The sequence below is a fragment of the Nothobranchius furzeri genome, chromosome 14, assembly GCF_043380555.1.
Source record: "Nothobranchius furzeri strain GRZ-AD chromosome 14, NfurGRZ-RIMD1, whole genome shotgun sequence".
Taxonomy (NCBI): domain Eukaryota; kingdom Metazoa; phylum Chordata; class Actinopteri; order Cyprinodontiformes; family Nothobranchiidae; genus Nothobranchius; species Nothobranchius furzeri.
The window spans coordinates 43123171-43147510 of NC_091754.1; the positions used below are offsets into that span (position 1 = coordinate 43123171).

A 24340-nucleotide genomic window follows, 5' to 3' on the forward strand; every position below is an offset into this window, starting at 1 on the left:
TGTACATTAACTTATTCACCGTTTTAATACTGCCGAAGCACTTTTCACAGCGTTTGCGGAGAAAAAACGTCAAAGATAGGTGAATGATCACAGCGCTCACTCGCTCCCATTTCCGCACGTACAATACAAAGATCGCTTGTGATAATGATGTCTTACTCTGAGCAAATTTCAAACCCACACATTTTAACTGTTTTTAGCATGAATCACACATTTCTTAACTTTGAACTTATTTATCACCTTGCTTACGTAACTTAATCAGATTATGCACTAACTACTGACTTTTGACCAAAAGGCATAACACCCTCCACGGGTGGTCTCATCCTTCCAAGGGTCCTCTACCAGAGGCCTGGGAGCTTGAGGGTTCTGCAGTGCCTTAGCTGTTCCTAGAGCGGCACTTTTCTGGACTGAGATGTCTGATGTTTTTCCTAGGATGTGCTTTAGCCTCTCCTCCGGTCTGGGGGTTACTGCCCCGAGTGTCCCGATGACCACGGGTACCACCAATGTCTTCACTCTCCAGGCTTTCTCAAGTTCTTCTTTGAGGCCCTGGTACTTCTCTAGTTCTCGTTTTCCTGATGTTACATCACTTGGTATCGCCACATCAACCACAACAGCTGTCCTCTGTTGTTTGTCCACCACCACAATGTCCGGTTGGTCCACCATCACCATTTTGTCAGACTGGATCTGAAAGTCCCAACAGGAGCTTGGCTCTCTCGTTCTCTACCACCTTAGGGGGTGTTACCCACTTTGACATTGGGGCTTCCAGTCCATACTCTGCTCAGATGTTTCTGGACACGATGCCAGCGTCTTCCATTTATGCTTTCCCTGCCAGCATCTCACACCTTGCAGTTATGTGGTGGACGGTCTCAAGGGCCTCTAGCCTACACCTTGGGTATTGTCTGGTGTGGTAGATCTTGGCCTCTATTGCTCTGGTTCAGGGCCTGTTCCTGTGCAGCCATGATGAGAGCCTCTGTGCTGTCCTTCAGACCAGCTCTTTCTAGCTATTGGTTGGATTTCTTGATATCAGCTTCTTAAGTTATCTGTCTGTGGTACATCTCATGTAGGGGTGTGTCCTCCATGATAGTATTTCCAGTGTCTCCTCCTCTGTTTGCCATTGAGACATTCACTGAGCACGTCATCTGTTGGGGCCTAACGCCCGGAACCCACCAGACGCGGAAGCGCATTGGAGCGCCGTGGAACGACAGGCAATTCTCATTGGTGCCCTTGTTAACCTACACTCTCAGTCACATCAGCTGCAAAGCGCTGCGAAGGCTCGCGGCGTGCAGCGATCATTTCGGCGTGAGCTCTACTTTTTTGTGAGCTGTGAGTGAGCAGCGTCAATTGTGGCAGGAAGTCAAACCAAAGCAGAAGAGGCGGGCTGGTAAATTTAATAAAATTAAAGAAAGTTTTCTAAATAAAACACTGTGACTGATAAATGTGATCATTTTTGTTTATCTAAACTGAATAGAGAGATGAAAATGAACACACACACACATATAGCGGAGAAACATATTGTTTCCATAATTTTAAATGCAATTTTTACAGTAAAAGATGGATAAACGTGAATACAAAGAAATACACAGCAGCAGGACCAGCGCAGTTTCCGTTATCAACAAACGGGGCAAAAACACGTGCACACACACACACACACACACACACACACAGGACAGTGGAATGCAAAGTTTTGGGCAGCCTTGCTATGATTTTTCTAAATAAATCATTGGTTGTTACAACAGAAAATTTTAGTTAAATATCTCATAGGAGACACACACAGTAACATTTGGGAAGTGAAACTAAGTTTATAGGATTTTCAGAAAGTGCAATAATTGTTTAAACACATTTTTTATTCCAAAACTGTTAGAATTATTGGAACTCAGAATTTGCTTGGCAAGCTCAGCGACCCTTGACCTCCATACACAGGTGAATCCAATTATGAGAAAGAGTATTTAAGGGGGCCGATTGTAAATTTCCATCCTCATTGAATATTCTCTGAAGAGTAGCAAGATGGGGTCACAGAACAACTCTCAAATGACCTGAAATCAAAGATTGTTCATCATCCTGGTTTATGGGAAGGGTCCAGAAAGCTGTCTCAGATTTCAGCTGTCTGGTTCCATAGAAGTGAAGAATGGTGAGAACAGTCAGTCACCCACAGACCAGCACCAAAGACCTACAGCATCATCTTGCTTCAGATGGAGTTACTGTGCATTGTTCAACAATTTGGTGCACTTTACACAAGGAGAAGTTGTACTAATGTGAAGCAGAGGAAGCCTTTTCTCGGCCCACAGAACAGAGTCGCTTGAGGTTTGCTAAAGCACATCTGGACAAGCCAGCGTCATTCTGGAACAAGCTGCTGTGGACTGATGAAGCTAAAATTTACTTATTTGGGCAGGACAAGGGGCGTTATGCATGGAGGAAAAAAACAGCATTCCAAGGAAAACCTGCTACCTACAGTAAAACATGGTGGTGGTTCCATCATGCTGTGGGCTGTGTGGCCAGTGCAGGGACTGGGAATCTTGTTAAAGTTGAGGGAAGCATGGATTTGTCTCAATATCAGCAGATTCTAGAGACCATTGTCCAGGAATCAGTGAACAAAGCTGAAGCTGCTGGATCTTTAAACAAGACAACTGTCATGTTGCGAGGTAAGTATCTGATCCATGACATGCAGAAGCAAACAAGGAGACAGGAGTAAAACAGCAACGGTTTACTGGAAAAAACTGAACAGTGCGCTGCTGTATATAATACAAATATTAGTAAGTGTGGACTTGGGTGAAATACTTCAGGCTACAAAAGAGCAATTGTTACAGTTTCCAGGTGGACTGGGATCTAGGAAGGGGTTGAGGTCAGGTCTGTGTGAGCCAGGGGTATTCCAGGAGATGTGGAGGGAGCCGAGCTTTTGTGTGGACCCAAAAGTTACTGAGGGATATCCAGAAACATAGGGAGTTGCTGCGGGTGGCAGGCAGGCAGCTGAGAGCAGATGACCAGGGGATAGGCAGCGAAATGTGGGAAGTTGTGGTGGCTTGGTTGGTTATGGAGGTCAGAGATGTTGGCAACAAGAGAACCTGGAGATAGTGATGTTACCTGGGACACGAAGGTTTTGAAGCTTGTATCACCAAAACAAACCACTGCAGAGCAAAGCACCGTGTTGGAGTTTGTTTGCTGAAAGGCACGTGACCAATGACTGATGAGGCTTTGTTTCACCCTCCCACCCATGTGACCGCTTCACACGTCGTTTCCATTATCTAAAGGGTCCCAAACGGAGGCGTTGGTTTTGGTGTTAGTGGTGAGTGATGGTGAGACCTGAGACTGACGGTTTGGGATTCTTCCAGAACTCCCTGATTAAACACTGAGTTGCAAAAACTGTATCCTGTTACAAAGAGGGGGCATTCTGAGATGTGGGAATTTTTCAAATTAATCTCTCCTAATAAGGTTTGAAAACTTACATGGTCTAGTGCAGGAGTGGGAAATCCTGGTCGTCGAAGGCCGCTATCCTACTTGTTTTAGTTTTTTCCCTTTTTCAACACACTTGATTTCAACCTGGCCTGAGTTTCTTGATCACCTGATACAGCACACTAACTGCACACCTGATCGCCCTATCCTGCTAATCCTGGATAATATTAAAGCTCACATCTCACTCAAGGTAGTAGAAATATCCAAGAGGAATGGTATTGTTCTGCTTACCCTCCCACCCCACACATCCCATTGCCTGCAGCCTCTCGATGTGACTGTGTTCAAGACCCAATACAGCTGTGCTCTTGATGGGTGGATGAGGTCTAACCCAGGCAAACCAGTCTCCATCTACCAGACTGCAGGACTTGTGAATGAGGCCTTCATGTCAGCAGCGACACCACGCAACATCACGTCTGGATTTAGGTCCACTGGAATTTTCCCATATAACCAAGACATTTTGCCTGATGAAGCATTTGCACCATCCATGTTGTCAGACCGGACGAACCCTGAGCTGCAGCCTGCCACTTCAGATGATCTTGATGGTCCACCCCCCTGTAGATGATACACCGGAAGATGAACCACCTGATGCAGATGATCCACCTTCTGATGGTCCACATGAATGTGTTTCCTCAGCTGACTCAGATGTGCCACTTGTTCCCAGCCAACCTGGATATGTCTCCACGTGAAACCCTACCACTTCCCAAATGTCCCCCAGAACACAAACCAAACAAAAGCGTGTGAAGACAGCCATCATAACTGACACTCCCGAGAGGCGGGTAATGGAAGAGGCTTATAAAAAAAAGACAAAAGAAACTAGCAGAGAAAAAGCTAAATGTCAAACAAAAGGGAAAACCAAAAAAGAAAACAACCAAAAGGAAAATCGTAGTTAGCAGCTCTGAGGAGAGTGATGTCCCTGTCATACTTGATGATGAAGAGAGTTCTGAGGATGAGAGAAGTGATCCAGAAGACAAAGATCTGTCTGTGGGGGACTTTGCCATGATTAACTTCACCACCAAACAAAGGAGCGTCCGGTTTATTGGAATCATCAAAAAAGTTGAAGAGGATGAAATTCTTACCCAATTCCTTAGAAAATTTCAGGGAAACACAAGAGTGTGGGAGACACCCTCATTTAAAAGAAAAAGATGTGGCATATGTCCCCAAATCAGATGTGGTTGAGAAGCTGCCTCAACCCAAGAGATGTGGAGGGACCACACGTAGAGAGCGACTCTTCATCTTTCCCTGCAATATTCAGGGCTGAAATGTAGAGTAGTTGTAGAGGCCTACTATAGTGGTAAGAGTGACAGAAGCTGTGATTGTGGATCTACAGTAGTTCTGTTGAGTCTCAGCCTGTTTTAGCTGGCTGTAAGGCTCCTGTGTTCTGACCTCTAGACTGTTCTGTTTGCAGAATTTTTTTAAGTGTCTATGAGGGCTGTGTTCAATTGTACAGCACACAAGTTCCTGGCATTTTTAATTAAGACTTTTATATACATTAAAAAATGGATATTTTGTATTGTGAGTTGTGTTGCAGCAATGTAATTTCTCTCTCATTTGAATGTTAATACAACCTTTTGAATTACATTATGTTGTGTTATTTTTATGGTAGTTTCAGAGTAGAAAAAGTAAGTCAAATCAAATCAACTTTATTTATAAAGCGCTTTCACATGCCCAAAACGGACAAACAAAGCGCTGTACACCAATAACAAGCACAACCATAAAACAGACATATAACCATTTAAAATACAATAAGAAATCCCGAGTACAAGTTCGCAATCCATATCAGTCCTGTTTCCAGAATCAGATCCAGACACATTCAAAGTGATGCTGCCCACCCAATCCCATCTTCAATGTCCAAACGCCAACGAGGACAGATGTGTTTTTAGTCGGCTTTTAAAGGTCTCCAGTGATTTGGCCTGCTTTACGTCGGCTGGCAGCTCATTCCAAAGACTTGGTCCGAGCAATGAAAAGGCACGTCTCCCACGAGACTTCAAGCTGTACCTGGGCACAGTTAATAGTATCTGGTCAGCTGACCTAAGGAAACGCACCGGGACATGTCGGTGGATGATGTCAGAAAGGTATTTCGTGCCCCTGAGTTTAACGCTTTAAACACAAAAAGGATTACCATAAACCTGATGCGATAGGAAACAGGGAGCCAATGCAAGGCACATAGGACTGGTGTAATATGTTCAGACCTCCTGGTAGATGTTAACAACCAAGCAGCTGAGTTCTGAACCACCTGGAGGTGTGCTATTGGAGCTTGCCTAAGCCCCGCACATAGCGAGTTGCAATAATCCAGCAGGTAACAAAGGCATGGATCAAGGTTTCCAAGTGACTACGTGACAGAAATGGCTTAATTTTCGCTATACGGCATAGATGAAAAAAGCTAGATCTCACGATTCTGTTCACTTGAGCATCAAATCTGAGCTCTGCGTCCAACTTTACCCTTAGGTTAGTGACCACCGCCTTCTGATGCGGTGCCAGTGTGGAAAAATCAAGCCCTTGGGCACCTCCTTTGGTGGAGTAAACAGAATTACTTCAGTCTTGTTTTTGTTGAAACACAAGTAGTTCTGAGCCAAACATAGCTTCATGTCCTCCAGGCAGTCAAACAAAGGCTGAATGGTGCATAAACCACCACGTCTAATTGGAAAAATGACCTGGCAATTGTCAGCATATAGATGGAATGACAAGTCATGCTTGCGGAATAGGTCACCCAGGGGTAGGAGATATAGGGAGAAAAATAGTGGGGGCAAAATCGATCCCTGGGGTACTCCCCAAGGTAGCTCAGCCAGGTCGGAGGATCAGTCCCCCAACCTCACATAAAAACTCCTCCCTGTCAAGTAGGATCTTATCCACTTGAGTGCCTGGCCCGTAATACCCACACACTGCTCTAATCGGTTTATTAGAATGCCATGGTCAATGGTATCAAAGGCTGATGTCAAGTCCAAGAGCACCAGAACCACAGCATCACTGGAATCATTAGCTAATAAAATGTCATCAAGGACCTTCAGCAATGCAGATTCAGTGCTATGAAAGGGTTTGAACCCAGATTGAAATACTTCTCCAATTCCCCATTCCTGTAGAAAAGACATAAGTTGGATAAACACAGCCCTCTCTATGGTATACGTTTACCCCTAGCTGGTTCACTGTACCCCACTGATTTCTCTCGTCTGTCTCACTTTACCCATAAGTTGGGATAAAGTGAGACACAAAAATACTTTTTTATAAACCATCACATTTTCATTGCTGTTCACCCTAGGTACATTCTGATAATTACCATTGTAAGGAAACATCCTGAATTCATGGGAAATTTGTAAATTTACCCGAAAATCATTTTATCTTGCTTGGAGAGGAACAAATGTAAAAAATGTCCCTCTTTACCCCACTCTCCCCTATCTATAGATGAGTAACAGACATAAGCTGTAAGAATGACTGAACAAGACTATGGCTGTAACTATGAGACACGGCTTAAATGGCAAGAGTTCAGCCAACACCAGTAATACCAGTGTGAGTAACAGGGGTGCCTCCAGAAAATTTTGATGGGGTGGCCAGACAGGGCCAAAACATTTTTTGGGGTGGCACACCAAATTGGTCCTTGTGGTGACTCTGGGAGAGTTTATCCTGTGGCGTTTATTGCATTCCTCCTTTATTAAGTTTTATTTTAAAAAATTGTCTATATCCAAAACATTTAACTTAAATGTTACAAACACCAACATTCCAGAAAAATACATTTGTTATTTCAGATTTTATTTTAAAATATATATTTTTTTACTTTAATTCAACCTGTTGCTGTGTTCGCAAAAAACTATGAAGATGAAACTTTTTTTAAATGGTGAGCAGCAGAAACATGTGTATTTTCTTTTTTATTCAGATTTTTTCTTTAGTCATTATCCATCCATGAATCCATCCAGTGTCAGAACCCGCTTCATCCACGTAGGGTCGCGGGGGTCTTTAGTCATTAATCGTATTTATTTTGTTTTACAAGTATGTCTTCAATAAATAAGAGTTTATGGTTTGAGTGAACATTAATATGATTTATCAATACAAGCTTTTGCGGGGGGGGGGGCAAATGGCCACCCCTTGGGGGCGCCACTGGTGAGTAATCATCCAGCAAGAGTCAGTGTCTGATTGTGGCTTAAATCCCCTGGCCAGGTTGATGACAACCAGCAGCAGTAGCTGGGAGCTCCCACACACGCTCACCTGCAATTAGAAGCTCAGGAGAAAGTGGAACTCACACACACACACACACATGGAAGCTCACCACAGACTGTGACAACAACGACCCTAAACACTGCTCAAAATCTACCCATGCAGAGGAACAAGTAGAACGTTCTGGAACGGCCATCTCAGTCCCCAGACCTGAATATCTGTGGTGTGAGTTAGAGAGAGTTGTCCATGCTCAGAAGCATCAGACCTGAATGAACTAGAGATGTTTTGTACAGAAGAAAGGTCCAAAGTAGGAAGAGTTTAGAGGCTGTTATTTCTGCTAAAGGAGGATCTACTAAATATTGAGTTTATTTCTTTTATGAGGTGCCCAAATTTATGCACCTGATTTTGTTTAAACAAATATTTCACACTTTCTGCAAAGAGAGAGAGAGAGAGAGAGAGAGAGAGAGAGAGAGAGAGAGAGAGAGAGAGAGAGAGTGTATTTGCATTATTTTATTATTTCTTTCTAGACTAGGGTTGGGTGATTTGTATCATTTTTCCCACCACCAATCGTCAGTCCAAAAAAAAAAGACGATAGGCGAAGAAACAAACACAGATACAGATTTTTTTATGGAAGCACAGTGAATATTTTTGCTGGAAGACAAGTTTTGATTTAGTTTTTTGTTTAATTTTGTATTTGTAGTTTGGTATAGTGATGTATAAATGGCCTGTATTAAACACGGTTAAAGTGCTGCCCAAAATGTTTTTCTTCAGAACATAGACTACTGGGTTTCCTTCTTTTATGAGTTTGAGTAGGAAATGAAATTAAATGAAGCACTGCTGTGTTTGGACGCAGCCAGAGGCTGGGTCACTTTCATTTCATAAATAAATAATCATTCAATACCGTTAATTTCACATTCATTTTAATAAATTTTTAGTACAAACAAGCTGAACAGAAGGCCTCATGTAAACAAACGCCGATACATTCGAAGCAGGTGCTGAATAACGAGCGCTACTTAAAGTATCTTTCCAGAGTTTTCCCATTTCAGACATTATGTAGGACTTTTCAGAAATCCGTAAAAGCGATCATCTCATCATACACTGTGATATAATGTAAGCATTCCCCCTGTGCCGCAGAGCTCCGTGCAATAGGAAACTCAGCGCCGACCAGAACTAACCAATAGCGTTAGACTGCCGCTTACATGCTTCAAATTTCAGGAATACCTTGGCTGATGCAGAGTTGATGAACTTTTCACAGACAAGAAAGTCTCTAAACTATAAATATATGAGAACACAACATGACATGAGAATAATACTCATAAAACAACGTGTTTTAGCTGTTTGTCGGCTACAGAAGGACATTCATAAACAGAAACGTGAAGTTGCCATCTTGAAAAACTAAAGGAGTGTGATATATTAGTCAGCCGCTAGATGGTGCCATCGGAAAAGAGGAATACTCCGGAAAGCGACTTTAACCCTTTGATGCATAATGGTCACTACAGTGGACAGGTACTCAAAATTGTTATTTATTTATTTTTGCTATTAAGCACAGCTGTTGAAAACTTTATTGTATGCGAGCCCCTCCATTTGGACTTCAGTAAGGCAAGCCAACATATTTCATGTTCAGAATGCACGCTGTCCACTGAGATGGACATGTAATAAAGTATTTGTAAATTAACAAAATGTTACAAAAAATATTTGTTGAAATTTGTTTCATTCACACCTAAAGATGAATGAAAAAAATTGTTAAAAAATCATGGTTGAAGATCTCATAATTCATGCATCAGAGGGTTAAGCCAAAGTTTTAAAATCAGGAAACATTTCTCCAAATAAAAAAATACAGAATTCTTCCAGACTCTGACAGATAGAAGGGTTTCCACTTCCCACTCAACACACAATGTTGACCGCGTCACAGATGCTTTCCCAGCTCTTCGGAGAAGGTGAGAAAATGGTCAAATGCGCTGATGGAGATCTTTTCTTCATTTTTAGCTCTGCACTGTGTGTAACTTGTAAAATATTTGTCATTAACAAACTAACTCACGGACAAACAAAAAAATAAGCTCCTGTAAAAAACAGCTCAGTCCATCGCCCAACCCTTCTACAGACATGTTGTGGATCAACATTAACATTGAGTAGGATTAGTAATTAGCATTCAGTAAATGGTAGTATACATTCTTCATTATAATGGTGATGTGTTTTTGCACCAAATGTTAAACTTCAACTCCTGAAATTACATTTGAATCCAACTAAACTTTTCTTTCCCACCTAGGCTCGAATTAACCTGGGAGCTGGTGAGGTCACCCTGTCTTCATCTCAAGGAGTGCAGCTCAGCAACCTTATGTACCACAAAGTGTTGTTGACTCTGCAGGATGAAAAGCTCACCATGACCATTGATGATGTCTTTCCAACCTTTGTACCTGTGCCTGATGAAGGAGAGCTGCTCAATATTGACAAGGGCATTTGGCTTGGAGGAACTGGGGACCTGGACGCTCCTTACCTCAGTAATGCCATCCCGCCCTTTCGTGGTTGCATGACTAACGTCAAATTTGAATCTCATCAATTTGATATCCTCACTTTTGCATTTAAGCAGTGCCATGACACAAAAGAATCCTGTAGTAGTGAGTTTGAGGCTGGAGATGGAGAAACAATCAGTTTCAGCACTCCTGATACCTTTGTGTCCTTCCCAACATGGAGTGGGTCTGCTAATGCTTCAAGGACTTTAGAGTTTCTGATGAAAACCACCATAGAAGATGCTCTACTTGCCTTCCACCATGGCCAAGAGCCGGACTTCATTGCTGTGGGGGTTGCAAAAGGCAAGCTTAAGGGCATACTGGACATTGGAGGTGGCTTGGTGGTACTTGATAATACACACGTTCAACTGGATGATGACCAGTGGCACAGAGTCAAGGTTCAAGTCAGTCAGAACTCCTTTGTTCTCACTGTAGACAGCCAGGCATCCTCCATTCCTACTGACCCGTCACACAAACTGGATTTAGTAGGAAACTTGTATTTAGGGGGTATTCAGGAGAAAATGAAAGAAGTTTTTCGTGAAAGTGGGTCCCTAAATCATTTTGAAGATGACATAACGTCTGAATCTTTTATTGGATGCTTAGGAGAAATCAAAGTAAACTTGAGGGGTCGGAGTCTGCAGGATGCTCTGGTGACTAAAGATGTTCACAGCAAATGTGAAGGAGAGGACTATGACTACTCCACCTATGATGAGACAGAAGCAACAACTTCGCCACCTGTTCGAATTCTGAACACAGAAACTCAGTTGAATGAACTGGATTGCTACCCAACAGATGATCTGCCGGAAATATTCAGAAACGTAACAAAACTTCTGAACATCAGTCCTGTGCATGTGACTGAAGGTGGAGAGGCTTTTCTACATATCAGCAACATAAACCCTACATTTGACCTTGTTGCTGCAGGACTTCGCCCATCTGAAATTATTTTTAGTCTCCAGAGCAATCCGTTGTATGGCCTGGTTGACATAAATGTTAGCCAAAGACAAATGAGAAAGTTCACCCTTCTGGATGTTCTCAACGAGAACATAAAGTATATGCATGATGGACACGAAAGCTCTGTAGACCAGATAGAGCTCATGGTCGTTGCTCAGAGTGCTGGTTACCTTCCAGACTGTTTAAAAAGTCCACAAAAATATACTGTTCCAATTGTGGTTCTCCCAGTTGAAGGATTGCCAGAATACGGTGGAGCTATTCTTATCAAAGAAAATGGCAGGACTCGTATGAGTCCCAGTCTTTTTAGAATCACGAGTTCTGACATGAGCTGCAAACAGTCAGTTGTGGATATAATTGTAGCACCTTCCATTAGATTTGGTTATCTGGAAAATGGGGAGCAAAGAGGAAAACACATTTCACAATTCACCTGCAAAGAGTTGAATGATGGAAAAATCTATTTTGTACACAGAGAGGGTGGCACTGGTAACATCACCATTAAAGTGTCGGATGGTCAGTCAGTAGTCCAGTCAAATACTTTAAAGATGCAAGTAACAAACACTGAAACTCCATCTTTGTTTCTTACCACCAACACCGGCCTTAATTTATTCCAAGGAAGCAATGTATCCATAAGCAGTCAGAACTTGTCTGTTTCTGCTCACCCTATCGGTGAAAACATCTTGTACCAGATCACACACTCTCCAAAGTTTGGAGAACTGAAATTCAGGACAGACGATGGCAGGTACAGACAAGCTTTAGCTTTCCAACAATCCGATCTGGATCAGGGGCTTATCTGGTACTTCAGCACAGATTCAAGTAATGTTGAAACATATGTGATGGATAGGATACAATTTCATGTCCATTATGGACAGATATCTTTACTCAATAACACCTTTATTATCATAATTGCTCCTTCACGTGTGAGAGTTTTAAAGTTGGAACATCTGGAAATCACGTCTGGTGAGAAACAAGTCATCGGACTCACAAAGCTTCAGGCTGAATTAAGGGATAAACACTTGGATCCAGAGAACATTAAATACATCCTTGTCAAACCTCCAACCCTAGGTAGCCTCCAGCTGTCAGACCAGCAGCTGGCTGAAGATGACACATTTACCCAAAAGAACATTTTGGACAATGCAATAACTTACAGCATCCAGACGGAAAGAGCTGTGAGCCATCATGACCAGTTCCAGTTCAGAGTTTTTGCTGAGAGCCAGTACTCTCCCATCTACACCTTCTCAATTAGCATTTTGTCCAGACCAAGTGAAAATGTTCTGAGTAGTAAAGAGCTGGTAGTTTTGCAGGGGGGCGAGCAGACCTTGAACAAAAACTATCTCTGGGTGCAGTCTCCAAGTTCCACAAATTTCCTGTTTAAGGTCATACAGGAGCCCATGCATGGGCGACTCATTAGGGGTTCCCCACCTGGAGAGCCTGTATTTGACGAGCCAATTAGAACATTTAGTAATGAAGACCTCCTTCTTGACAGGTTGATATACAAGCACGATGGCTCCAAGTCAAGCAGCGATGAGTTCCAATTCTTTGCAGCTGATCAAAGCCCTCAGCGTTACCGAGATACCGTGACAGGTGTGTTTAAGATATTGATCCAATCAAAGAACGAACACAGTCCTGTAAGGATAGTGGATCAAGTCTTTAATGTGGTCCGCTATGGTCAGCGCCTTCTCACCACTGACGTCATTCAGTTTAAAGATGATGATTCTGGTTTTAATGACTCTCAGATTATCTATGCCAGAGAGGGAATCCTCACAGGCAACATCGTCTCAGCATCTAATCCACAGCAGCCGCTTTTTCGTTTTACTCAAGCTGACCTAAGAGACCAGAAGATCCTTTTCATTCACCATGGAGCAGATCGAGAGCGCTTCCAGCTACAGGTTTCAGATGGATTTCATAAAACCACAGCTTTGTTGGAGATTCAGGCCAGTGAGCCCTACCTGCGAGTCGTTAACAATGCATACATTGTCATCGACCACGGTGGCACCAAAACTCTCAGCACCAGCCTTTTGAGTGCAGATTCCAACATGGACATCAGAGATGACAGCGAAATTGAGTTCCAGATTACATCGCCGCCCAGAGGTGGCAGGATTATTGTGAGAGGGATTGAAGCTTTAGAGTTCACCCAGGAGGACTTGAAAAAAGGTGTTGTGTCTTATGAACACAACTATGAGAGTCTGCAGTCGAAGGACTACTTCAGCTTTACTGTCCAAGCAAAGCAGCGCTCTGCAGAAGGAACATTCAGGATTAAAATATTCAAACAAGGTCACCTTTCAGAACCAGAGATAGTAACCAACGAGGTCATCGTTTCCTATGAGGGAGAGCATACCGCGATCAGCCAGGATCATCTCAAGGTAATGTCTACTCTACTGACCCTACACCTCATGAGAAGATAGCTTTAACCAGTCAACCAAAACCTTTGACTTGCTCTGCTGACAGTAATTAACAGAAATCTTTCCTGCCACCTGATAGATAGAAATGTCGATGCATGTGTCAGTAGTTGTTTAAAGGCTGGTTCAGTATCCCACCTAGAGTGATCCTGTTTCTCTTTGTGTTTTCTGCTTCCTTTCATTTTTCTGTTTTTAACTAATTTTTCATCTATTTCAGCAACACATTCTCACTCCCAGCGCGTCAAAAACAAATGCTTGGTCAGCCACCCTGACGCCAAAAGTGCCCTTTTTTGTCACTTATGTGCGAAAAGGGGTTTTCCCCTTTTCTAACTGCAGATCCCAATGCAGCGTAAAACTGACGTGATGAGATGTCCGCTGATGCAGCACCGAACCAGCTCATTGAACCGCACCTAAACCTTAACAATTTGCTATTCATAACCTTCCCCTCTCCGTCACCCTAACCTTAACCCTCCTGCTACCTAAAACGTTACTCTCACTGTGACCAAGCGTCTGTTTCCCATGCATTCTGACTGTGAATTTTTGTATTTGCTGCCCAAGGGGAACGTTATAACATACCATCTGGCGAGGGGGAGGTTACACATACCCTCTACTTTTAACCTCCACCTTGGTAGTTGAAACCTCCCCCTTGCGTTGGCTCGGTCCAAACCCGACCAATCATGAGGCGGCTCCCGCCGTTCACTTCATAGAGCCGGCTTTCAGAGCGACCGACACATCACTAACGTTTTAGCAAGCAAGATGGTTAAGGTTAGGATAGGGGTGAGGGGAAGGTTAAATAAGAGGATAAGGTTAAGGTGAGGTACAATGAGCTTGTTTGGTGCCCTGGCTGCGGACATCCCATTGCGTCAGTGTAACGCTGCATTGGGATGCAACGGTAGCGGACATCCCATCATGTCAGTTTTACACTGCATTAGGATCTGCAGTTAGAAAAGGGAAAAACCCCTTTTCGCACATAACAAAAAAGGGCACTTTTGGCATCAGGGGTCTGAGGCAGAGGGTAGCTGACCAAGCGTTTGTTTTTGACGTGCTGGGAGTGAGAATGTGTTGATTTCAGCCGAGATGGTATCTACATGTTCAGCTCATTTAGCTCTCTCACAGAGTAACTTTTGGTAACTTTTCATACTTTTTAATACAGTCAGCATTTTCTATGATGTTTCAGCCAATTAGTATACATGTAAAATCCTTCAAGTCTCAAATTTTAAATATATTTCAGTTGTTTGAACTTTAACTGCTTTTGCATTCATAAGTTACGTTTTGGAATCTTCCAGAAAATTTAACTGAATCAGATTCTGATTTTCTAAATGTTGTACAGTGCACCACAATATACTTAGAGGTGTTATACTGGAGGCTCACATCCACTGATGAGTTCCCTGCTTGGTTAAGACTTCCCTCTGCTTCTGAAGGAAGGTTTCATCTTACACTGCTGTTGGAGCTCAGAACAAACCAATCAGATGGTACCTGTCTCATTTTGGGTTTAATGACATGTTTTAACTAATTTCTGCTGCTCAAACTGAAACTACTGTATATGTTCTGCTAATACTGAAGGTTCATGTCGCTTAAAACTAGGCATGTCCAATATTATCGGTTTAACATCAATATTGGCCAATACTGGCATTAAAATGTATCTAGATATCTAAAAATATCATTTTTACTCCATCAGAAACCCAACTTTTACATACCATACACATGTTATTCACCAAACACTTCAAATTCATCTCTTCTATCCAAAAATGTCCTAATATGACAGATCTGGTATTTAGTTTTATTCGGCACAACTGAAAAAAAAATAGGAATGGGTTAGGGTTAGGCTGTAATGTGTGCTATGTGTAACTAGCCAGCTAGCAAACAACTAAAACAAAACAGGAATCTTCACCCAAGGCTTGCTTTTCTTAACTGACAATTTTTTATAAATATTCTGTCATCCTAACTGCAATATACATAAAAGAAACAATTACATTAATAACTAATAAACACATCTTACTGCCCTTTTTAGCAACGATTGAACTGTATCCAATATATAAATATTCCATATATCTAGGGATGTTCCGGTTACGTATTTTTGCTCCCGATCCGGTTCGATTCCAAGTCATTTGGAGTCAGTATCTGCCGATACCGAGTTCCGATCCAATACTTTTCAGAAAAGCATTAAAATAATAAGAAAACATCCAAATTGTCCTTTAAGTTCCACTTTCATTTTTTTGGAAGTACACAGATTAAAATGTGTTTATATTGTGAATATGGTTAAAATCAGGGCTGTGCAGAGACGTCTGAAGGAGCGGGGGCTCAAAGTTTAAAAAGAGGCACATATAGAGCAAAATTTTAAAACAGATTCACAATCCAACAAGTTCAAAATTCAGATAATGAGAGACCCTTGGGTTCAAACAACAGGAAATGATTTTATGAAACAAATTAGGAATCATTTTATTAAAAGAGTAAAGTCTCATCTCCTGCAGGACCTTGGCTTTGTAGACCAAGTAAGACAGGAGATATTTCATTATCGCTTGTCCTGATCATGGTTGTCAACACCGGTGTTGTGAGTGGCCTTGAAAAAGGCTTTGTTTACATTACACACTTGAACTCTGTTCCAGATTTTTCAGCAAATCTTTCTTCAAAATATTTAATTAAACATTTCATGCATGTTTTTAAATTAGCTTTTGCAATGTTAAACTTTTTATTGGGTCAAATTTAGAGCAGTTGTAATGTTTAAACTTTTTATAGAGCTTAAACTTTTACTCTTGAACAAAATCTGTTGGTATTTACTGTTCAGTTTTCCTTTTTACTGAGTCCTTTCTCTTAAGAAAGGTTTGCTATTTAAGCTTTAATTTCTGCCTCAAATTTCAAATCTTTAAAACATTATTCTAATTTCACAGTTCACCTAAATTCAGGAAATGTAATTATCATAGTATTCCTGCCAAAATAATAGGGGTCTCATTTGTCAAACATTCATTGAAAAATTCCTAAATTCTTCCCTAAGAACTAGGGATGAGCGAGTATGTCACCTAGGCAACGCCGGAGCGGCAGAGCTCCAGCGTCACACAGGGGTTCACAACGACACAGGTGGAGAGCGAGGGTGCAAAACCAGAGGGACAGAGACACCAGAGAGCAGAAGTTTGCCTGCAACCTCTTTTATTAACTAAATAAAAGCCCGTCTAAAAATATACAACTAAAAGTTTGAGTCCATAAAAACAGTTTAAAACGTTCTTCAAAAAGATCCCAAAAGATAGTTGGGCTCCTCCGAGATCCACAACGTCACGAACAGGATGGGAAAGGCGGCGTCCCGGCTTCAGCGTCCGACTCCAGTCTCTGGTCGCTCTCAGCAAGCACTCGTCTCAGGCGTGCTCTCCCGGGGGCTCTCGCCGCTCCTCCCTGACAAAGACAGAACACTGGGGCAGAACTTTTGTCCGTACTGGCGCAGTGCAAACTCTTTCTCGTAGGATCGGCCCATACGGCGCGTCACCCAGCATACAACAGAGGAAGCCGTTTACTCACGGCTGCAGGCAGAGGTCCAACCTCTGCCCTGCTGTCATTCAAAGGCGTTGCTCCCACTCGTTGTCGCTGCACGCCAGGGATGAACCGGTCCTCCTGCGATCCAACGCGTTCCGTGCTACGTCCACCTATTAGTCCAGTCCCTCTGCCTTCGGGTTTCTTTGGTCTCTTTTTCCTCTGTCCTCCTGCAGTTCTGCAGCTTCGTCCCTTTATCAGCCCGCTAACTATGCGCACCTGGTGCGCTCTCCCAGTCACGCCCACCTCTTCAGGTGACTGTCATGTCAACAGTGGCAAAAACAATATAAACTAAACAGGCCCATAAAACCAACAACACACGACAAAATCATGCAATAATAAAAAACTGTTAAGAAATTCCAACAATCAATAAAAGAATTTAAAGCAACAGAAAAACACACATTCCACTGTGTGACATCCCCCCACATTTTAACTGTGACAGTCCCTGATACATCACTCCAGTGGCCGATAACGTGCTGGTGGCTGACCAAGGTTAGACCTTGCGGAACGCCGAAGTTCTGGCAGTCCTTCAGGCTGCAAAATAGGCACGTTGGGCATAACACAATAGAATGGAGGCTCAATTACCGTTTCAACCCCTGGGCCTACCTCATCTATCGGTTGGATACTGTCCACTGCTGGGGTGGTGCATAACTTTAATGCATTTCGGTGAAGGACTCTCTCTCTTCCCCCTTTCTCTGGCTGCACTTTATACACCACACCTGTATCCCCGACTCTTTCCACTACAACATGTGGTTCTGAGGCCCAACCTGGGTGCAACTTTCCTTGCCCCTGACTGTTCCTGTCCCTAATCCAAACCCTCTCTCCTGGTGCTAATGGCAGAGCCTGTGCCCTTTTGTCATAGACCTTCTTGTTTTGGTTGACAGCAGCCGCCATATTTTTCCTTGCTGTTTCATAAGCAAAAGACAATTTTTGGTGGTGGTCTCTAACCCATCCTCCAAGATCATTACAAAGTGATCCCTGTTCCACTCCTAGGTTAACATCCACTGGCTGTCTCAAATGCCGCCCAAACATTAGGTATGATGGAGCGTACCCTGTGGCGCTATGAACTGTGTTATTGTATGCCTGCAACAGCTCGGGGAGGAGTTCTGGCCACCTCTGCTGTCTCTCTGCCTCAAGTGAACGCAACATATGCAGTAGTGTCTGGTTCAGTCGTTCAACCCCTCCATTTCCAGCAGGATGATATGGTGTGGTTTTACTCTTTGTGATGCCATAACACCTGCATAACTGATACATTAGTGCAGACTCAAAACTAGCCCCTCTATCTGAATGTAGCCTGGCAGGACAGCCAAAAGGCTGGATCACATGAGTCCATAGGGCATGTACTGTCGTCTGTGCGGTCTGATCTTTAGTGGGAACTGCCCAAGCATAGTGTGTGAAAAGATCAGTCATAACCAAAATGTTCTGATATCGGTCTGTGGGCCTCCCTAATGTGAGGTAGTCCAGGGCCACAACCTCCAGGGGATACGAGACCACAATAGGCTTTAGTGGGGCTCTAGGCTGATCTCTATTTCGCAGGCTACAGGCAGCACAACCTAGATGGAACCCTCGCACCTCATTCTCCATGCCGGGCCAGAAAAAGAAACGACGTATTCTGGACAGCATCTTCTCCACACCTGCATGTGCAGCCGCCTCATGGTATTTCCTCCACACCTCTTCCCGCTTTCCTACAGGGCAGAGGACTTGGAACAATGTTTCATTGGTGTTGGTGTCCATTACCTCCCTACAGAGCACTTCCCCACGAAGCCGAAGCCTTCTCCACTGGTACAACCACTTCTGCACAGACTTGGGCAGCGTTCTTCTCACCCCCGCATCAGGGAGTGTCTCCTGAACCACGTACTGCTTCAGTATTTGTAGTTCCCCATCTTGTTCTTGAGCGTCCTTCCAGTCATCCATCTGTGGCAAAGGCTCCTGTCGCTCACTTGAGAGGGCGTTACAGGTGGTTGTACGGGCTGCTTGGCAATCTGCTGGAAACCTGGAAAGGGCATCAGCATTAATATTTTCTTTTCCCGCCCTGTACTTGATTTCAAAATCAAAGGAAGCCAGTTGTGCCACCCAGCGTTGTTCTGCTGCCCCCAGTCTGGCAGTATGGATGTGGGCAACTGGATTGTTATCTGTATACGCCACAAACGTTGCCCCTGTCAAATAGTCCTTGAACTTCTCTGTAATTGCCCATTTTAGGGCTAAAAGTTCCAATTTGAACGAGCTGTAGTTGGCGTCATTCCGCTCTGTGGGGTGTAGACTCCTACTGGCATATGCAACCACATGTTCCTTGCCGTCTCGTACCTGGGCTAACACAGCGCCCAAACCTTGGTTACTAGCATCAGTGTAAAGTACAAACGGCTTGGAAAAATCAGCATAGGCCAAAATGGGGGGTCTCACGAGGGCAGCCTTCAAAATGTCGAATGCTTCTTGACATTTGGCGGACCACTGAATCTGCGTGTCTGATATTTTATGGCAAGGACGCCCTATTAGAAGGGCATGCAGAGGTTGAGCCAACTTGGCAAATCCGGGGACAAATCGCCTGTAATAACCTGCTAGGCCTAAAAAGGCTCTGACCTGACGGGTGGTAGATGGAACAGGCCAGTCCTGGACAGCCTGGATTTTCTCGGGATCTGGTCTCACCCCATGTTGATCAACAAGATGCCCGAGGTACTTTACCTGCCGCTGAAGCAGCTTACATTTGTCCAACCTCAGTCTCAGCCCATGTTGCCACAGTTTCTGCAGAACACTCTCCAACTGTTGCAGGTGAGTAGAGAAATCAGGTGAGTAGATGATTATATCATCTAAATAAACCAACACTGATTCTGATAGGTGGCTGTTTAAACACCGCTGCATCAACCGTTGGAACGTGGCGGGGGCGTTACAAAGCCCGAAAGGCATGCGATCGAACTCAAACAAACCCAGAGGGGTGGTAAAAGCAGTTTTCTCACGATCCCGAGGGTCCATTTCTACTTGCCAGTATCCGCTGGCAAGATCCAATGTCGAAAACCACTCTGCTCTGGTCAAACATGTCAGGGTCTCCTCAATTCGTGGCAATGGGAAGGCATCTTTGTGAGTTACTGCATTAAGTTTTCTATAATCAACACAGAACCGCCAGCTACCATCCTTCTTCCTCACCAACACAATCGGGGCTGCCCAGGGACCACTACTCTCCCGAATGACCCCCTTATCCAACATATCAGTGAGTAGTGTCTTAATCTCCTTGTACATCAGTGGTGGTAATGGACGATACTTCTGTTTAATAGGTGGTGTGTCACCTGTGTGGATCTGGTGACGAACCAGATCTGTTTTTCCATAGTCCTCCTCATCCACAGCAAACACTTTCCGCCATCTCTGAAGCAGGGCCTGCAGCTCTGCCTTCTGCTGTGGGGTCAAATCCATACAATTGGTTAATTGGCTCACCTCCTCATCAGGGATTGCATGCTCCTCTGGTCCAGCTGCCTCCACCACACCCACCTCCACCACGCCATCAGATCCCATCGTCAGACTAAGGTCATTGTCCCTCTGTACATCAGAATCCTCCACCTGGTACAGCTGACCCAGCTTCTGGTAGCGACCTATAATGACTTCATGCGGGTGGGGGTTACAAAGTCTGATAGGAAGTCTTCCTTCTTTAACTACAGCTAGAGTTCTGGCTATTCCCCAGAGTTTATCCCCAGGTAGAGTGTCCACCAACACCAAACGTTCTGCTCCGCCCCTGCCTCCGCGTGCTCGGCCCCAGACTGTAACTTCACAATTTGGGGGCACCCGAACTCCTCTGCGGCTGGCAGGCCAGACATAACCCAGAAATCCATCAGTTCGAGTAGCAACAGTCTCTCGGCAGATAGCAAAAGCATCCTTCCAGGCTCTGTGAGCTTGGAATGTCTGGGGAAGAGAAGCAGACTTGCCTTTGGTGAAGACAACATCCCAACATGCACTGATCACATTCATCCCCACAATGACAGGGTGTGTGGAGCAATCATTTTTCACAATTACAATCCCTTTTCCTGGTATTTTAACACCTTCCACTTCGAAATCCATAACGGCATAACCAGTATATGGTATTTCGAGCCCATTGGCTGCTTTTAAGGCAAATACTAAGGGTGTGTCAGTTTTATTCACTTCTGGAAAATGAGTGTCCATCACCTGTTGTTGCACCAATGTGACCTGAGAGCCTGTATCCAACAGGGCAGTCATCTTAACTCCTCCCATGCACACTTCTGTGAGGGGACACTGTCCAATGAAAGATGTGGTGGCCCTTTGTTTACTGGATATACACATTGTCCCCACCACCTGGGCCTCAGTAGCAGGGTTACTTAGTTTAACAGCGGTGGTTGGTCCAAAGTGGTTTGGCAAAACCGGGCAATATGTCCAGCTTGCTTACAGTGATGACATATGGGCTCCCCATCCCATGTCCAGCTATTGGTGTAACCGGAGCGCTTCGGCTTAAATCTTGGTTTATTAGGAACTGGACTTGTCTGACTTTGCTGCGGCAGGAGAGGTTTAATCTCATCAAAAACATCTCTTACGATTTCTCTCATTTGACTCTTCACATCATCCAGAATTTCTTTTTTAAACTTCTCCTTCTAGTCTGGTTCACACAATGGTTTATTCCTCACGGACTCACCCACTGTGAAGCAAGTAGTTTGCAGTCCTTGGCATCCCAGCTGTTCCTCTTCTAACAGTAAAGCCTCCTGATGGACAGTTGCAAAGTCATCTTCAGGGTGGTGCCGCACATAGGCTCGCAGAGTCTGTGACAGTGGGCCTTCACACAAACCCAACAGCATCTGTTCCTGCAGGCTCTCCTCAGCAGGTGCGTGGTCAGGGCTGCGCCGCTGTAGCCTGCAATATAGCTCCCTTAATCTTAAGGCGAATGCTTTCACCGACTCATTTGGTTTCTGTATACAACTGAAAAACTGTGACCTTAACACTGCCACAGGAGTATTGTCACCATACAGAGAATCCAAATACTCAAAAATTTTCTTAACTCTGTTTCTGCCTGCTTCTTCCAACACAGCAACTTGACGTTTTGGCTCACCACTCAGAGCCCCAAGTAAGATTTCTATCTTCCTGGGTTCCTCCATCTCTTGAGCATTTAACAACCCCTGCAGTTGCTCCTTCCAATCCCCATATGAAACATCTGCATCCGGACCCCTGTACTTTGGTACCCAAGGGGCACCCGGATACACAGGCATCATCATTCTTGTCTCCGCTCCTAGGCACACAACCCTGCTCCCAAACCTGTATCCTGCCAACAACGCCAAATTATGTCACCTAGGCAACGCCGGAGCGGCAGAGCTCCAGCGTCACACAGGGGTTCACAACGACACAGGTGGAGAGCGAGGGTGCAAAACCAGAGGGACAGAGACACCAGAGAGCAGAAGTTTGCCTGCAACCTCTTTTATTAACTAAATAAAAGCCCGTCTAAAAATATACAACTAAAAGTTTGAGTCCATAAAAACAGTTTAAAACGTTCTTCAAAAAGATCCCAAAAGATAGTTGGGCTCCTCCGAGATCCACAACGTCACGAACAGGATGGGAAAGGCGGCGTCCCGGCTTCAGCGTCCGACTCCAGTCTCTGGTCGCTCTCAGCAAGCACTCGTCTCAGGCGTGCTCTCCCGGGGGCTCTCGCCGCTCCTCCCTGACAAAGACAGAACACTGGGGCAGAACTTTTGTCCGTACTGGCGCAGTGCAAACTCTTTCTCGTAGGATCGGCCCATACGGCGCGTCACCCAGCATACAACAGAGGAAGCCGTTTACTCACGGATGCAGGCAGAGGTCCAACCTCTGCCCTGCTGTCATTCAAAGGCGTTGCTCCCACTCGTTGTCGCTGCACGCCAGGGATGAACCGGTCCTCCTGCGATCCAACGCGTTCCGTGCTACGTCCACCTATTAGTCCAGTCCCTCTGCCTTCGGGTTTCTTTGGTCTCTTTTTCCTCTGTCCTCCTGCAGTTCTGCAGCTTCGTCCCTTTATCAGCCCGCTAACTATGCGCACCTGGTGCGCTCTCCCAGTCACGCCCACCTCTTCAGGTGACTGTCATGTCAACAGTGGCAAAAACAATATAAACTAAACAGGCCCATAAAACCAACAACACACGACAAAATCATGCAATAATAAAAAACTGTTAAGAAATTCCAACAATTAATAAAAGAATTTAAAGCAACAGAAAAACACAAATTCCACTGTGTGACAAGTACACCACTATCTGTATCTGTTCAACCATCTAAATGATCTGTATCTGTACTTGGAGTGGGCGTGGCATAACCCGGAAGTGGGTGTGGTTTACGCTGAAGTGGGTGTGGTTTACATCAATATATTATTTTAAGTCTGAAATTGATTTGGAATGATCAGAAGTTGATATGTGTATTGTTTATCTGAAAACTATTTACAGAGCAGCCTCAGAATTGAGATTAAATATTTTGATCACAATAGTAAAGGAACTATTACAGAACACGTTTTTCAATAAAATCAGAACATTAATATTTAAGTGCATGAATTAATACGTCTGAACTCATGCAGTAGGAACTATCCATCCATCCATTGTCTGAACTCGCTTTGTCCACGTAGGGTTGCAGGTGTGTGTGTGTGTGTGTGTGTGTGTGTGTGTGTGTGTGTGTGTGTGTGTGTGTGTGAGAGAGAGAGAGAGAGAGAGAGAGAGAGAGAGAGAGAGTAAAAAAAATTTTTTAAAACGCGATCGGAGGCAGTGACCAACGCAGCATGTCAGTTCTGTCTTGTCAAATGCATGTAAGTTAAAAAAAAGCAACTTTAAATAGTCAACTGAAAAAGAGGCGAGCTGAGGAAAACCTAAGGAGTACTGAAGAAACGTGAGCAACAGTGAAGCAAACACAGAGAGAACCGTTACTGTCTGTGTGTGTGCGTGGATGGGCCGGACTGAGCTCCCAGCTGCAGAGTTTTGTGTGTAGGGAGGGGCGGGCGCTCTATGTCACTGGCCAATCACAGAACGTGAAGACAGTCAGTTACCCAATGAGGATTTTCCTTCAGCACGATTACAGATATTTACGAGTTTTACTCATTTCATGCTCGTATTTGTCAAAAATGCTTTATCCGTACCAGATACTCGTCTGAAACGAGTACCCGGCCCATCCCTACTAAGAACAAAATTTAGAATGTTCGTATGAACGGTCAAAAACCTGATTTATGAAACATGCGGTGGCCTCTCGTACACATTCCTCTGCAATCATCTGATGATAAATCCCACTTGTTCGTACCCAGGTGCTTGTGTCCGTTCTGAGTCAATTACATGCAGGAACTCCCTCAATTAACCATATTTGGTCACACTACATCCTATAAATGTCCTTAAGAAAATAGCTGTGATCATCCCAAAAACAATGGCTAAGAGGGCGAAATAAGGAAACTTT

General features: G+C 44.1%; 1 protein-coding gene across 1 annotated transcript in view; it reads left to right on the forward strand.

The window, feature by feature from the left end:
• cspg4 (chondroitin sulfate proteoglycan 4) overlaps nt 1-24340 on the forward strand; it is a 116848-nt gene that overhangs the window by 49907 nt on the left and 42601 nt on the right. Inside the window, exon 3 of the mRNA XM_015974450.3 lies at nt 9854-13405. Coding sequence (XP_015829936.2) covers nt 9854-13405 — 3552 coding nt within the window. The remainder of the gene's footprint in view (nt 1-9853; nt 13406-24340) is intronic.